At 38.5% G+C, this 17,513-nt stretch overlaps 1 protein-coding gene across 1 annotated transcript in view; it reads left to right on the top strand.

Annotated features, from left to right (window-relative positions):
* GABRB3 (gamma-aminobutyric acid type A receptor subunit beta3) overlaps window positions 1-17,513 on the top strand; it is a 193,179-nt gene that overhangs the window by 57,683 nt on the left and 117,983 nt on the right. The window contains exon 2 of the mRNA XM_075726568.1: window positions 15,718-15,765. Coding sequence (XP_075582683.1) covers window positions 15,718-15,765 — 48 coding nt within the window. The remainder of the gene's footprint in view (window positions 1-15,717; window positions 15,766-17,513) is intronic.

Below are 17,513 nucleotides of genomic sequence, written 5' to 3' on the forward strand. Positions count from 1 at the left end.
GCATCTCAGGTGTGCAGAAGATGATCAAAAGCATAGCTTCAAAGAGAAAAAAAGTGACTTAAATAAAATATGACTGCTGGAATGGTTGCAGTTTGATCTACTGGTGTTCTCCCAGTTTACTAAAAAGAACAAAACAAGAGCTGTCAAATGTTAATCAGATGCTTTTTGTGTGGAGAGAGCTGGGGCAGAATCCTGGGTATGCTCAAGACAGCAGGAAGGAATGAGCTGCAGGTGAATAATCCAAGAGAAGAGACCTTAAGCCTGGCAGTTAGTTTTCCACTTTAAATGTGTTTCACCATAAAGTGCCATTTTGTTGAAATCAGATTATGATGCTTTTATCACAGCTTTTTGACTTCCAGCATCTACACCAAGGAAAAGTAAATTACCCACCCTGGAACCACCAGCACCCCAGTAAGCTCAGGCATTCACCCAGGTGTGGGTGAACCAGGTTCAAGACCCTTTTGTAAACACTGGACTCAAGTATCAGTCTCTTAATGCGATGATAAACCCAATATTCTGGCAGCTGACTAATTAACTGCATGTCTTATTTTATGGATGACCAGCTTGGGCTGCCCAAGGCTTATAGAGCACTTGCAGTGGTAGACAAAGTCGGTGAGAGCTGTGGATTCTCAGCACCTCTGACTGCAAGGCAGTGCGGTCTCCAGTAATGTGCACAGGGTTGCAAGCCATGAATTTTAATCTTTGCTCTGCCACTAATTCACTGTGTAGCTCCAGGCAAGTCCCTACCTCTTCAGCTGTAAAATGGGAATAATAATAATGGTCTCCTATCTTTCAGCGGCAATAAATTCATCTGTGTTCTTGAGGCATGCAAATACTACAGTGATGAGTGGCCCAGAAAAGACCATGAAGAAATGAATAATTCTGTATTTACTGCAGGCTTTGGGTATGCAGTAAATAAGGCACCACTAACTGGCTGGTGAAGATTACTTTTCTAAGTAGCTGCTTATTCAGTAGGTACTGTGTAATCAGTACCTACTTATCCTGTGTAATGAATGATAAAGTGTTCTTTGGGGGAAAAAAAAGGGAGGCAAAGATACGTTTCAAGAAAAATCTTAATACTGATTTACAGGAAAGCACAATTAGAATTTCTTTGTCCATTTAGGCTTTAGTGTTCTCCAGCTTTAAAGCACTTGATTTTTGGCAACCATCATAATGTTCTTCTCAGGCAATTGTCTTCTGCGCAGGCACATGATTAGGTCTGTAACTTGCACCCTGCCATAAGAGCTTTAGTCAAAACCAGCATTTTGACTGTGCACATGTATCCATTCTTCATCTGCAATTATTTCTCTCTGAAAACCAAGAAAAATTAATCTGCCCTCTTTTTTTAATGTCTATTCTGATCACACCATCATATTCCCATTCTTGTATTGCATTTTTCTGGGTTCTCAGATTAGTTGCAGGGTAGGCAGCCTGTTCAATTTGTTCACACAGTGGCTCTCTCTTTGTATACAAATAAAATCCACCCAAAGGGCTCCTCTTTGGACAAATAGATTTTTGTTATTGAACATATCAAAGAAAACAATGAAGAACACTGTACACAGTGGCATGCTAACACTTCAATTCAAACTTTGTTAGAGTAGTCTGAGCATGTTTATCCTGCAATTTAACTGCTTATTAGACCATTGCAATCACATCTGTGAAAAGCATGTGCAATCCACAAAACAAGCTGCCAAATGTCCCTTTACAATTATGTTGTTCAGAGATCTGTATTGTCATTTCCTATTTTGTATCTGTGTATACGATGTGTCAGTGCAGCAGTCCCCTGACTGGGCTCATCTGAGCGTAGTTGGAGTTGTACTTACTTTTCTATACATAAGGAGATGTAAGACAGAATATGCACAGATTTGTTGGTCTAATCTCTACCCCATTTGGTGATGCTAGATTTAAAATTAGGATATATCAATTAGAATTGCAATATTTGAAGTAGTCTTGACATAAAAAGGAATCATCCACTGCATAACACTTACAGCCTTTTAACGTGTCTAATAGAGAAGCCTGTTTTATTGTATTCTAACTCTACACATTTCTAGACATTTACTTGATATTCTTATCTGTGACACGTGAGATCTATTTGAGATAATAAGAATATACTGCACAAAACAAAGCAATATATGACTTCAAAGGATATTTTAAAATTACATCTTAAAAGTATTTCTTCTTGCTACTTACATTGAGAACCTTCATGAGCAAATATTTTGGAGCAAATCACTTCCATAAATGCCTCTTTATAGGCCCTGAACTTATGAAGTGCACACATGATTCATTCTGGGCATATGAATTCATTGCAACTGAACCCACATGCAAAGTTATTGCAGTGATTAACTCAGTAAAAAAATGTTTGCAACACTCTGTCCTTCACGTTTTTACTTTTCACTTTACAAGCGGTGCTACCGGCTATGAGCAGGATACAAACAATAGGCACAGAATTATTGTCAGGGATGGCTGTTACCTCTAGTCACTTATGAATTAAACATCTGCTGTCTCACATTGAAAACATTTTAAAAATAGTTTGCATATGAAAAGGATGACTGTGAAAGAGATTTCAGTGCAGAAATCTTTAGCTTGTTGTGAACACGGCAGCCTTGCTTCTCAGCAAAAGTTTGCCAGAAGTATGTCACCCTTTGCATTGCTGTCTGACAGAATCTGATGGCCTAAATTTCTTCTAGTATCTTTTACTTAGTGTTTCCTGTTGGCTAGGTCTACATCTTCGAGACACCTAGATATTAGAAAACATAGCCAAGTAAGCAGAACTTGGATTATCTGAATGTGAGTTTTCATGTAGTGGCCTCCATGAAAGAGAGGCCAGTTGAAAATGCCCTTTTCCTTTAACCACTGATGATGCTCACTGGAAAAAGTCTCCTACCATGATCTCCCACAAAAACTGTGGCCACTGAAATAATGCTACTATTGAGAGATAGGAGATGAACATAATTGCAACAAGCAGAATTTCAGCAGGGACTGTGCTAACTGTACAGAATTCAGTGCTAGAATATATCGGCATGATTGTAACTTGGCTGTACTTGGAGTTAAACATAAAACTCTCGTCTTCCTGGAATAGCACCCTAATGCTTGTAATCAAAACTAATTTGAAATACTGATGTCTGTTTCTTGGTGTCAGGGAAAGAGATTAAGGGGAAGGAGAGATCACTGTCATCTTTCATATCACAAAATGTACTTTGAAAAGGTCACAGCAAGACAAGGGGAAAACCTGAAAGGAGGGAGAATGTACCATCTACTGCCACACCAGGACCAGTTGTAACGTAGAGCTGTGAGCCAGCACCGCAAGCAAGGTTATAATAAGAATGATGCCTAAACTCATCAAAATCTGTGGCAGCAAGCAGCAACTATGCGATCATGGCTTATTTAGCCCAGCTATGACTGCAAACAGGTTTACATTTTAAAGACAAGGATTTAATGTCAAAAGGAGCTGATGCTGTATGTTTTGCCATATAAGTGTTTTTGTTGAGGTGCATGGAGAGAGTTGAGTGTGTTTGGAAGGCCAGTCTCAGGTGATAGTATGGAAACCTGAGCAATGCTCCATGTTATATAAAGGGCCTGAATCATTCAGAAGTTTTCCTGTCTTTTAAAAAGAAAATTAACAGATGTGGCTGTTACTACATACCTTTTAGGCCTCCAGATGCCTACATAAAAAAATAAAGCCTTCCCTGCCATTCTCTATTGCACGTAGACACTCCATAATATTGGTAACTTTGCTAAGGTGGGTAATTTCATTTCAGTCTTTTTTTTTATTATTTTCCTCCCAATCTTTCCTTGCATCTATTTCCCCAGCAGCTAAAAGATTAATGATTAACCTCCTGTTAGGGAGGAACAAGAAGATAGCTTCAGCATTATTTATTTATTATTCTTTTTCTTAGCTGAAAATTGAATTATCCACTCCCTATTTAAGACCCTTCTAATGAAAATGTCTGTTATCATGAACTAAATGTTCTTTAATAGCAGCAGTACATAGCTCGCTAGTAGAGCAGATTAGTAGGAGAGGGAAAAAAAGCAAACTCAGGAGTAGAACTGTGTACATCTACACATGGGAATAGATTAGCATGTTACAAGAACAAATGGATTAATCCTCAGGGCACCCTGTGATATGGTCAAGTCTTTCTCAGTGATAGGAGGGAAATATTAACAAGGATAACTGTGTGCTTTGATAGGGCACAAAATTGAAATTGTCTGTCCTAGATGTTAGATAAATGCTTTTCTTGGTAAAATCTTCTGACTTCTGCTAACGAATATATGAAATAAAACCCCTAGAATATCCCATGCTGCCCATGTTATAAAGCTTTCCTGTTATCTAATTCTAACCCAGCTTCCATATCAGATGGTTCATCAGAGTCTTCAAAGATCACTGGGGTTCCTCACAGTCCAGGCTAACTTATTTACGGCGGTTGGTAGATGCTGCTATCCAGTACCACAGTATGGTGGGGTTCTTTCCAAAGGAGAAACAAAGTAAATTTGTCCATCCATTGAATTCATTAGCAAAAAGGCTCTTGTACCCACGCTAAGCCATCATGCAGTCTCCTCTATGTTGGCTCTCCTGAAGTCTGGACTTATGCAGATTTTTTTGGCCCCTTCTATCTCTCTGAGCTGCACAGATGAGAGACTTGCACCGAATTCTCTTTCACTTGGGATATCACCAGCTACCCTCTCTCATCCCAGCTCCCTATGAAGGAATGGTCAGAGTGCTCAAGCAGTTCCCTTCCTCCTCGCCCGAGTTTTCTGTATCTTCATACCTAAGCACCCTTGTAATCACTGAAGTGTTAGGCAGGGCTAAGCGACAGCTCAGAGGCTGGATGCAGCAGAGAAGTCATGCCCTGGCATTTAGTACTTTTTAGAGAACAAGAAGAGAAGATTTGGGGCTTGGCGTGCCCCCAGATTTCAACAGTGCACCCCATGGTATTATGCAGGCCCACAGTTTTCTGGGCTTAGGGGGACAGTATTAAGGACACTTCTCAGTTTAATCTGGGGTGGGTTTTGACTATCAACAGATGAAGTCACATGAAATTTAAAAATGGTGCCACCCTCATGTGGATAAAGCCCTAAACACTCTGATTTTATCACATTTTAAAGCTGATGAGAATCTCAAGCGCTTTTATTCATCTGTAAGCATCCATAAGAGATAATTCCTAAGGGAAAGGTTGACTTAATGCTAGCCGGCGCTTGGCACAAGGAGGGTGACTACAACACGTGAGGTGTGTCCACACGTGTGGGGGCACACACATACCTCTGTGTATGCTCCCGTGCTCTTCCAAGGCAGTCCTGCATTTTACTGAGGGCTGCGTCTGCATTGCACTCCCATTCCTGTTCTATCGACCGTCCTCCAAAACGGGTAAACAAAACCTAGCCATCTTCCATCCTGGATGAACCTGCAGAAGAGGGCACGTCATAGACCTGAGAAGGTGGAGCATCTGGCACGTCTGCTGTGCCTGATGGAGCTCCAGAGCTCCCAGCGGGCCATGCAGCTTGCCACAACCTCCAGAGTAGGCATGTTTGTGTGAGGCACAATCTGGCCCATAGTTTCATATAATACCCTTAAGCAGAAAAAGAAAGAGTAAGTTGTTGCTCAGAATGATGTGTTCTTTTTCTAAGGATTATTTCTTTTTAATTATTGTTCTAAGTGGATTGTATGCATCAGTGTCAATGAAAACAGATTAGAAAGAAACATGACTAAAAAAATGATTTATGTTACAAGAGCTAGATTAATCTTTCCAGGAGGAAAACTGGAAAAGACGCCAGAACATACCACATTGAAACGTAGAAGCTGTCAGCTCCATCGGTTCCTCTTTCAGTCTAGCATCAATTACAGTGGACTTGCAGCAATTTCATTTAATACTGACGGGATCATATTAAGGAGGGAATAAAGGTTGACAAAGTATGTGTTTTGTTCAATTTGCTACTGTTTTAAAGAATGAGGTTTTAAACTTTCTGAAAGTTATTAGATTGTATGCATTGAATGAAAAGCAAGAAAATTTGTAAAGCATAATATGACGTTGATTTCTAAAGCAAAAAGGAAATTGGGTCTAAAGTTCAGCGAACTGTAGCTTATTTTCATTATAGACATTTCTACTGAGAGATTCTGTTAAGATTTAAAACTGCTGCTAAATGTACAGACACCTAGCGAAATGAGAAATCTCTGTGCAGTTATAAGCACATAGGAATGGGAACACTGGATCAGACCAAAATATCCTGTTCAGCGATTCCCCAGAGAAACTTAGAGACAGTGAGGAAGAAGAGGGCACGTACTTCCAGAGCCACCAAAAGAGAGGGCAGTCCCCTTGCGCTTAGCAGCAATGAAGGGCTGGGAAGGCTGTGAGAGGGTCCAGCCTCACAGCCCCTCCCACTGCAGTCCCTGGGTCTCTGTTGGAGTCCCCATTCTCTGCCTGGGGTCCACGTGCCGAAATTTCAAGGGTCTGGGGAGGGTGAAAGGAAAAAAAAGGCAGGTGGTTTGGGAGTAATGAGAAACTTTCTGGTGGCAGAGGAATTAGTATCTCATTTGCTCAAGGGCCAAAATTCCATTCCCTGGCACCCAATGTTCACTGGGAAGTCAACTCCTCCATAACTCCTAAGTTCCAGCAATCTGCAGTTTAGAGTTAAAAGTTAATCTATATTTAATCATATATAATAAATCTATAATTAAGAGTTATGCATGCCAAAATGAAGGGTATTAGGATGTCTGAAATACTGTAAAATGGATGTCTAATTGATTTATTTTGTCTAAAGCACTGTTGAATGTAGAGCTGCTCTCAATAGGGGAAAATACCACTTACGTTTCCTAGAAGTTACAGCAAAGTATTGGGTATTAAGAGACTAACATTCTCTTCCCTGTCTGCCGGGGAAACCTTATAACCTGGACTCACAGCATGACACTGACACATGATTTAATTCCATGGTGTTTGCCCCATATTGCTCAAGTGACATTTTTAAATGGAGATGAATAACTTCTCTCTTCTCGGAGGTTTCAGATACCTCAATTTTACATTGTCTAATATATGTATACACAACATTAGAGAACTTTGAAAGAAAAACATCAAATATAGTTAAAAATTATATTAGAGCCTATTAGCCAGTTGGCATGCATAGCACAGTTTATAAAGATGATGATGAACAAAGCCAGGAAATTTGGAGATTCTAGTGGACAAATAAACACTGAATAAATATGAATATATAAAGGGGTATGAATAGATACTTTTTGTTGTTTACTGGCGATAGAAAAGTATTTAAGGCTTATCCAAAACTGCTCATAAAATTCCTGATAAGCTGAGGTGTTGAAACATGTGCTTTGGATTTCAGCAGTCTTTTTTCAGACTTAAGTACTTCACAGTGTTTTAAAATAAAGGTGGAGGGAATTTTGAAACATCACTTGAATAAAAGTATTTAAACCATTTCCTTCTTAAAAAGTCAATGTTTTCTTTCTTAGCAAAGTCAAGAGGACAGCTGAGACTATTCCAGTATCACTGGATGTTCATTTTGCATTTAAAAAAAAAAAAGTTTTGGCTGCTGAAGTTCCACCGAGCCCTATTAAAAACACTGAATTAGAATAAAGCACAACTGCAACAGATGGTGGGATGTCCCAGTATATTCAGGACAGTTTAGGTGCACATATTCACATCTCAAAAAACCTGTAAAATAAAAATGGTGTGAGTTCTTCTGATTCATTTTTAAAGCAAAGAACATTTCCATGTTTTCCAATTCATAGAACATTTCCAATCTTTCGTAGACTGCCATGACTATTTAACCACACTTTACAGTTCTCTCACCCTCACACTTGACATGAAGTAGGGAAAATGCAGAGATGCATATGCTCTGTTACCAGCTTGTTTCTCTTTTAAATCAAAACTTCTGATGTTTAAAGAGTTGTGGATAGAAGAAAGTACAGCTTGAGGCTATGATATAATGCACTTAAAGGTCCCAAAGGCAATATTCTTAACATCTACAACCAACCCTGAAACATAACCTAGGAATGTAAATGTTAGGGCTAGGCTCTTAAATTCAAGTTTCCTGACACACTGCGGGCTGACAGCCTTTGAATTTATAAAGACTTCCTATCTAAACAACCGAAAGAGCTAAAGATCACTTAGAATAACTATTTTGATCTGTGCTTCCAAAGCACTAGCAACCTATGAGAAAGTATTACCATGTATGTATCCAGGTGATTATTTCATCTGATTATACATGCTTTCATCATCTTAAAATTGTTCTTCCATGCACAATTTGGACACTAGTTTTGTCTTTACAAGTAGACAGTCAGGGTGTGTGTGTGTCAGGGGGATTCCTAACCCTACTTTATGTATTTGTGAATAATACATACACTCACAAAGAGGTTTAGAATGGATCAAGAAATTATTCTTCCTCATGATATTTTTTCAAATAACTGAAATACTTGAGTATTTCATGGAAATGCCTTCTCTCCATTTTTTTCAGAATATTATTTTTTAAACAAAATAAAATATCTTTTTGTTTTCTGTGGGTGCCTACAAAATCCAAGGAATGATCCACAGAAACCCTAACTTCTTCGTAGACCAAGGGCACCTTAAATTTTTGCAGTAAAAGTACCTGAGGGGTACCTAATGGGGCCTGTCAAATAGATGTGCTCATTGGCATGGCTATTACACAACTGCACTGAATTCAGCACAGAGCATGCTAGTGACACCTACCTTCATTCAAAACTGTCATAATGTTGGGTCAAGGTGACCTCTGCATTTTGTAATGCAGGTCATTGAGTAACATATACAATGCCCACTAGGATGCCAGGATGAGAACTCAAGGCTCCCTTCTGCCTCCTGTGTAACTTTGCATGGAAAACCTAAATCCCTCTGTGAGGAGCTGGCCTTTTCAGTCCTTTCAGATGCCTTTCAGAAGTGGCACCAACTTCATGAATTAATTTTTTGTTTACTCAGACTATTAACTTTCACTCTGAAAATGAAAAACATACTTAAAAGAATAAAAAGAAATTGAAGAGGCTGAGAGTAGGATTCATTCTAAGTCATAACTTCTCCTGCCATCAAAATTGAAATGCACTCCAATGTACATTAAAGGTGCATAATCCTTGTACCAAGAAGTAGATCTCATGTCTTTTATAATATGGATACACTTGTTGAACATATATTCTGGTCTGTGAAAGTGTAAAGAGTTTGCTTCTACAGGACTTTATGAGCACTAACTGCATCTGAAAGTTTTTCTTTCTGAAAGAAAAATGCATGTGTCTTACAACAGCACTCCAATAGCTGGGGGGGTTAAAAGGGACACTGGCAAACTTTTTATCACTCTGGCATGTATGTAAGTGCTTCAGGGGATGGAAGAACAGAAATAAAAATATGGAACTGAATGAATTTCTGAAGGAAGAGAAGCAAAATCAGTGGTTTATTTGTAGGTAGAGTAATGGAAACAACAGGACAGTTTAAGATCTGAAAATTATTTTAGTGCGGGGTCACAGTAAACCAGAAATATGTATTTCTGATCGCATTGAACGTAAACATTCCTATACTGAGTCAAGCCAAAGTTGCATCTAGTTTGCTGTCCTGCCTCTGACAGTGGGCAGTAGCACATACTTTGGGAGGAGCATAAGAAACAGGATGGATAGAAAGTAATTCTTCCCCAGGTATAATCTTTCAGTTTCAAGCAGTCTGAGGTTTATGGACTTCCTCAGCCAGAAGGTGCATTCACAACATTGATTTTAATAGCCATTGATGGAGCTCCTTTTCATGCATTTGTCTAATGGATTTTTGAGCCCATTTATAACTTTGGCCTCCATGGCTTCCTCTGGCAAGGAGCTCCACAATTTAATTATGCATTGTGTGAAAAAGGACTTCATATTCCTTGCTTTAAACCGACCACCTGATCATCTGAGTGCTTCTTTGTTTTTTATAGTATGAGCAATAACAAAAAATCATTTAGGCAGTCTATGACTTCATATACATCTATCACATCTCTCCTCCCTCATCTGCTTTCCAGACTTAAGAGTCTCAGCCTAAGTCTCTTTCTTCCTACCAATGCCATTTCATACTTCTAACCATCCCTGTAGCTCTTTCCTATACCTTTATCTAGCTCTCAAGCTCTTTGAGATGGAAGAGACCTGCATGAAAGTTTACAGGATGTGGGTAGACCATAGATTTCTACAATACTGTACTTACTGATCATGTTTTGTTCTATTAAGTCCCTGACCATCCTTAGCACTTGTTTACCTTTCTGACCTCTGCTGAGCATGGAGCTGGGACCTTCACTGAACTATCTGCAGTGACTCTCAGATCTTTACTGTAAGGATAATGGCAAATTTATGCACTGCTGTTGTGTGTATTTTGGTAGCTTTCCCTATGCTTATTATTAGTTATATTTGGAAATGCACGAAGAAGAAAAAGAAAACAAATTCTGTGGACTAAAATAACGGTATATAACCTATTGGATCAGAACTAGAGCTAGACACCTTCAAGAATATCAGTGCTTCAAACTGTAAGTAAACAGGTGTCTATGTCTATGTCTTGACATACTCTCACTTCATCCTTCCTACCTTGCTCTTAAATACCAATGAATGGTTTTGTAGACTTGCTAATTCATTGGCATGTTTCTGAGCAATGCTAAACTTCCCAGCTCTGCTTGATGTCAAAAGGAGTCAAGACTGGCTAGCCCTCATAGAATCAGACCTGAAAAGTATTGTTCTGGTAACTGTTTATGCTATGTGACATTGTCACTTCCATACTCTTTGTGGAGCTTGATGCTGGGAAAAACGAATTTCTAGAGAGGTTATAAAAGATCAAGGATGCTCTAATGTCATCATAATTACATGTAACTTGGGCATCAGCATTACATAAAAGCATATGGAATGCTTACTTAACATAACATTTGAATAAATCATGTTTAAAATCATGTTCACTGAAACATTTATTTCAGCTAGAGCCACATAGTTTAAGCTTCTCATACATAAACATTTTTGGCATTATTTATGAAAACTTGGCTTGCATCCACTTAATTTATATTTTAAAAAATAAGAGATAGCTATGTGAGTCATATTTATAGCAGAAACCTCCATCGTCTGCTGCTTACTGAGGTTTCAGCAGATCTACAATGGTAATTCAATAACTGTGTCTATAATATCCTGGGAGTTTTAAACACAGTTTCCCATTTTTGCATTTGGCATTTCAGCCTGTACTTTCTTACTTTTCTTGATAGGCTTCTAGGTACTAAAAATAATTCGTTAGTGACTATCACGCTGTGTGACAATGATGCCCTTGCATACCTAACCTGGTTAGCATGGGTTGAACTACCTAGGAAAAGGGAAAGTGAATTATATTGACTCATCGGTGCGGGTGCCTCACTGCTGCTGAAGTTTCTGGAGAGAGGGTTTGCAAGGTGGGCTGAGCAATCTTCAGGTAGAAGCCCAGAAGCAGCTGTTCCAGGGAGGAAGATTTACATTAAGGTTTTGCGTCTAGCTGTTACAACCAATAGTTATTGCACCAAAGCCATGAAGTATGGGCTTAATTTGGTCTCTATTGTGTATGCTGGGTCAATCAACAAAAGTATTTTCTTCACTTCAAAATGAAAAAGGCTCGAATATAATGAAGTGTGTATTCTCCAAGCCTGTGGAGAAGGAGTTTAGCATCACATTTGTTTTTCTTCCTGCTTGTAAATGGCTTGTGTGAGGTGCACAGGGTTCTTTCCAGAGTACAAAAAGTACTTTTTCTCAATACTGGCATTCCATGTTCAGATGCTTTCAGAATCTGAAGCTGAAATATCTCACTTTCTTATTGTTAGCATTATCTTCCAAGCTATAAATATTAGCCTTTGTATCTATATTTTCATGCTGAATCATTTTGTTAGATACATAACATCAAGAGTACTTGCTAAGCATTCTGTGATTCACTAGCATTGCTTTGTGTCCTGGCCTTAATCCAGAAAGGGCTATTACATTTCACTCTGCTAAAGATTATTTTCAAATGAATATGATATTTAACAATTTCTGCTTTTACATGATCTTGTAAGATTTAAATGTGTGACACAAAGTGATGATCAATGTTTAAAATTTAACTTACATTTAGTTAAAAGACCAGCAGTTCCAGAAACATAGTACTAGCTTAACAGCTTTCCTGTTTCTTTGCTCTCCACTTTTCATTAGCAGAGATATTCTTCATGGATCTCCAACCTAAAGACGTATAAGACGTCTTTGTCTGATAAGCTTTTGGAGGGAAATATTCTCAATGTACTGAAACATATCTAGCCTTCCTTCCTATTAAGTCACCATGCGTAACATTTATCTTACGCAATACTACATACCCAAAAGTTAGATGTCTACCTAGGTATAGGCTATGTTCACAGTTACTAGGTACTTCTGGAGAGTGATTCACCTACACTGTTTTAGCTTTTTTCAGCCTTTGGAGTTTCTTTCAGTCTTTGGACTTGCTTCCCTGCCGTCCTGGCCTGGTTATTAAAGTAGCCTGTGGTAACTGGCTCAGACTTACACATTTAATTTCTGATGCTTACATCAGCAAGGAGGATTCCCAACCAGAGACATTCTGAGTTGTGGTACCATCCCGAAATTGTGCAGGCTTTAAAAATGCACACGAAGTTCTTATTTTGCAGTTCAGAAAAGTCCTAACAAATCAGCATGGGTTGTTCATGGTATGTTATCCTGTGTTATACTGAGTGAGCTTTCAGGAGAGCTGGGGGGAAAAAACAGGGGAAAAGATGAGTTACTATTTTTGTTACTTTAATAGTCCTAAATGCAAAACATTAGCTCTTTCTAGCAACAAAAAACTCCACCAGCAGCAATACTGAAACCATATGCCCTCCATGTGATTTACCATCAACGACTGCCTGGCTGCACACAAAGCCTCTCTGCCTAATAGTGGCTCTAGGCAAGTGCATATATAATATTCAAAGCAGTTTTGTTCTTTTATTAAAGTTGTGATAAGGATGCAAACCATCTTAATGGGAATAATCAATTATATAATGATATTCTTATACAACAAAGTGCTTTTAATATAAGTACTTGTAATGTGGCACTTCTGTGATGGGGGAATTACTTTTGTAATACTTTCAGAAGCACGTCTTCTATTGGTGCCAGGCAGACAGCAGCAGTAGGAGACTTCTGTAAGAGATGAACTCCATTTACTCATCATTCACAAGAAGGCATTTTTCAATGCAGAGACCAAAGGATTTTACCACTCTACTGAATAAGAGAATTTCAACATCAAGATGTGTCTACATTTTTGTAAGAGAAGAAAAAAATGGAGTGCATTATCAGTCTGAATAAAAGGCCATTGTGAAACTTCAACATTTAAAAGATGAAATTTGATTCTTTCCTGTTACATTTGCCTAATTGCTTTCCTGACCTCCCTTTGCTGTTATCATCTCTCTTCCAAAAAAGAAGCTAACTTAATTCTATCCTGCCATTGGCATTTTTGCTGATGGATGTCAAAAGTTATAAACCCAAGGTGGCCATACAAGATGTGTTGCACTCTTTTGAAAATTTTAATAAATGTATTAACAGAAACTGTTAGCATATGCCAGTTTCTTTTTTTCTTATGGGTACAGATATATTTAGGTAAGGGGAATGAATACAGACACTTATTCCTTCTATATTGTACATGTTCATTTAGAAGTGGTGCCCTCTTCCACCCATAGCTCATTTGCTATAAATCCCATGCCAGTTGTCATGGTTACAGGGTGAGCCGACTCTGTCTCTCAGGTATCATTGGCTATGTCTGGGAGCATAGTCCTAAAGGAAGATGACGGCTGAGCATGCTCCCTGACTCCCTATATCCAGCCTCTGCAGATGTAGAGTGCTTGCTCCAATACCTTGCAGCAAGTGGCCATGCGCACTTCAGAAAAGAGCCCAGCCATCTTGTCTCAATATTGACCATGTCACTCTATCAATACGAGATATGTGACTATAATCAGGGGATGTATTTAGGTCAGTGTTGAGGCTTCAGATGCCCCTTCTCTGCTCTTCCTCCCCTCCTCGCTCCTTTGCTGAGCTTAAGAAATTACCCCGAGCCTATACTGAGTCACGATGGGCCAGACAGCTAAGAAGTGTGGACATTAGACAAAACTGTACTTGAGAACATCAGTCAAACCACCAAATAGCATGCTCAGGCATGGTTGCAGGCATGAAATACTACAATCTTGTAGTAGAGCAATGCAGCTAGTGAATCCTGATGCCTAGAGCTATCAAAAGAACGTAAGATATTGTGAAGTCTGGAGTAGGATTCATCTGAAGATTAGATGTAGGTGTCTACATGAGAACTGGGTACTCCCATTATGTCAATAGAGATCTAGTCAACTCAGTTAATGGAGCCTACGTACAGAAAGCTGGGGATCCTTCTCTTGGGTAGAATCCGACCCGAGAGGCTCAGCCCAGTTCCCATACACAAGCATCCTGAGCCATTGGGACGCTCCAAGGTATCCCCCTTGGACTCCAGTTACCCCTCCAGTAGAGTGTGGGTATGACATAGGTCCTGTGTTGTAACTGTCAGCCCTATGCAGTGTCTCAAGTAACTCAGGGCATCTTAAATGGACTAGATGGTGGCATCTAACCTGAGCCCTACCAGTTCTCTTTTAGATGGCTGGCTATTTCAAGGGGATTCAAGACATGAGAGAGGCACCACATCTCCCTACCCAGTGCACAAGGGAGTTGGGCATTCACAATACTCAGCTGTTAACATCCTTTAGCCAGTGCATATTTAATGTAAAATGCATAACCACTCCAGGAACAGGGACCAAACCCGGGATCTACCTTTCCCATGTAAGTGGAGCTTAATGCATTCAAACTCAGGATCACTTACCCCATGCTTTTAGTTGCTTCTCTTTAACTTCTCTAAGCAGGTAGGTAAAGTAATGCACAGAGACATAAATCAGATTGTAAGATACAAATCAATACTTATTATGGAGTGGCCCTTACATTCATCGCGCCTTCTCAGAAACTACTTAGCTAAAACTTATATTTTATTGCTGATTCCAGCAAAACCAACACATTTCAGACAACATCGCCTCTTGCTCTCTTTTAAATCAGTAGCACTATTTCAGAAGAGTCCTTTGTTCTCACATGTGCCGAAACAGTAAAAAAAAAAAAATTTCAGGAAAAAAATCTTTTTTCTAGTGAAAAAATGCAAATGTATTCTGCAAAGTCACATGGATTTCAGTTAAAAAAGCTCAAAAACATACCTAAGCTTCAAATTTTCAATATGCCTTTTTTATACGATCCTCAATGTTTAAACACACGTAAACGTGTCCAAAACATCAGAGATAAAGTATTTCATTTTACACTGAATACACTGTATTAGACTTCAATGTATTTTTTTAGTCTGGCTTATAAAAAAAAAAGAAATAACTGAATAGGATAACGTTCATCTGGACCAATTAGAAACCTTTTCTGAAAATTATTCACATAGCTCTATGGAAACCATATTGTTGCATTGTGTTTTTCACAAAAGCAGTGACTATTTTTTTCCTTTTTCATTTCTTAGCAGCAGAGTCATGGATCTATAATTAAAAACCCACTTAGACAATTTCCAAAACATTATTACAATCTTGTCATGTCAGGGGTTGAACAAGTCAATTTATAGATCTTTTTTTTTTTCCCCATCCCTAGATTCCACAGTGATGGTCTGAAAACCTTCAAGGTCCTAAACTATGTTTTGTTTTGGCAATGGACACAGGGCATGCAAATGATAGTCTCTCTTTCTTTCGTTTTAGGAATGCAGTTGAAGAAAACAAAAAACTATACGCAATTTATGACACAAGGTGAGTAACAAAAAGTACTTTAAAAAGGTGATTATTATCTGTAAATGGAATGTTAACCCTTTCAAATGTTAAAAATTATTATTAACATTTATTTGAAAATATTTTTTTCCTGAGCCACAAAGGAATCTTTAAATTAAGGCACAGTGACAAATTTTTTAGATCATCATACACAAAATTCTGTATCTACCTAATAATGATTCCCCTTTATATATAGTGATTTCCCTTCATATACAGTGCATATGACAAAGAAATGTAGTTACACAGCCAGCTTAATTTACATGTTATTCCACAGATGGAATATGGCCCACGATCCTGTTCTGTGTATTACGAGCTTAACCGTGGCTGCTTCCGATGCCAATGTTTGGGGAATGAGAGCGAAGGGCTAGCTGGCACAGGCTCGGGAAAAGAGGACGCTTTTAAAAAGACTAAGAGGCACTTCCACCAGCAGAGTGCTGTGTCTTGGCAGTGCACGGCTGTGCATACAGCCTCTATATAAACACACCTCCACACTCTGAAGCATTTCCTTTCCCCTCATCCTTCATGGACCGTTTCCTTAGCATAGGTAAAAAACCTACTCAAAGGATAACAGCAAGACGTACATCAGACTTTCACTTTATTCTACCCATAGCTTTTTCTTTGCTACCCTGGATTATCGCTTCCAGAATTCTTCCTAATCTTAGCAAATCAGGATTGATGCCAAATCATTCCACTGCACTTCCTTGTCATTGCTTATCCTGCTGTGTGTGGGAGTGTTTGCATGTATAAATGACTTTCTCCCCGGGCCCCCAGTGTTTATTCTTTGTCTTTCTACTTTTCCACTGTTAAAATTCAAAGGGACATTTGGATGAAAATGTCAGGAACCAACATCTCTAGGTGTTTTAGCTAGTCCTTATATAGACACATCAGTTAGGATCCTGACTTGATCTTCCTTTAAATATACATAATACTAAATATAAGCAATTCAAACGACTTGTGCTTGTCTTCTTCACTCCATGTAATCTCCTGCACAATGAGGCTTGGGTCTTGAATTGGAATTCTGGCTGCTGTAGTAAAAAATAGCATGAACAATAATTATCACAAATGAGATTCATAAAGTTATTGATAAATACAAAAACACAAAGAAATGGGCTATATCCTTCCATTTTTATCTGACCTTAAAGAAAAAAGGTAACGGCTGCATACTGTTTTGTTAAGAATAATGTGCTCCTGACAAAGGGATTTAGATGAAAACACTGAAGTAGAAACTCTTAACAAAGAAGTCCTATGTAAAATAGATCTTCCTCAACTGCAGTTACAGTAAAAAAAAAAAAAAATCATAACTCAATTACTTGTCTGTTTTCCTAAACACAGACTGTGTTTTCATCAGGACAGAGACTTAAAGACTAGTACTTCTAAAGCGCCACAGGCTTCTCTAATGTATTTGTGTATTTCAGAGCATAATCATTAATCTTTATGTGAAAAAATGTGAGTTATAAAGAGCCTTGATTATTTCTTCCTCTGCCAAAGTGTCAATGGATTTTTATTTTGATGTGTCTGACTCATTATGTGCATAATCCTGAAGTTTTGCCGCATAAGAAATGGAATATTGCAGGAATACTCTTTTAAATTCATTCAGATAATGCAAATTTTTGTTCTATTTTCTTGAATATACAGAAAAATAACCATCTGAAAATTAAACAACAGTTCGAAAAAAATTGGGTCAAGCCTCTTATTAAAGGCAAATCTGTCCCCATTACTCATATTGGTTA

Source organism: Pelecanus crispus, chromosome 1 (genome assembly GCF_030463565.1).
Source record: "Pelecanus crispus isolate bPelCri1 chromosome 1, bPelCri1.pri, whole genome shotgun sequence".
NCBI classification, from domain to species: domain Eukaryota; kingdom Metazoa; phylum Chordata; class Aves; order Pelecaniformes; family Pelecanidae; genus Pelecanus; species Pelecanus crispus.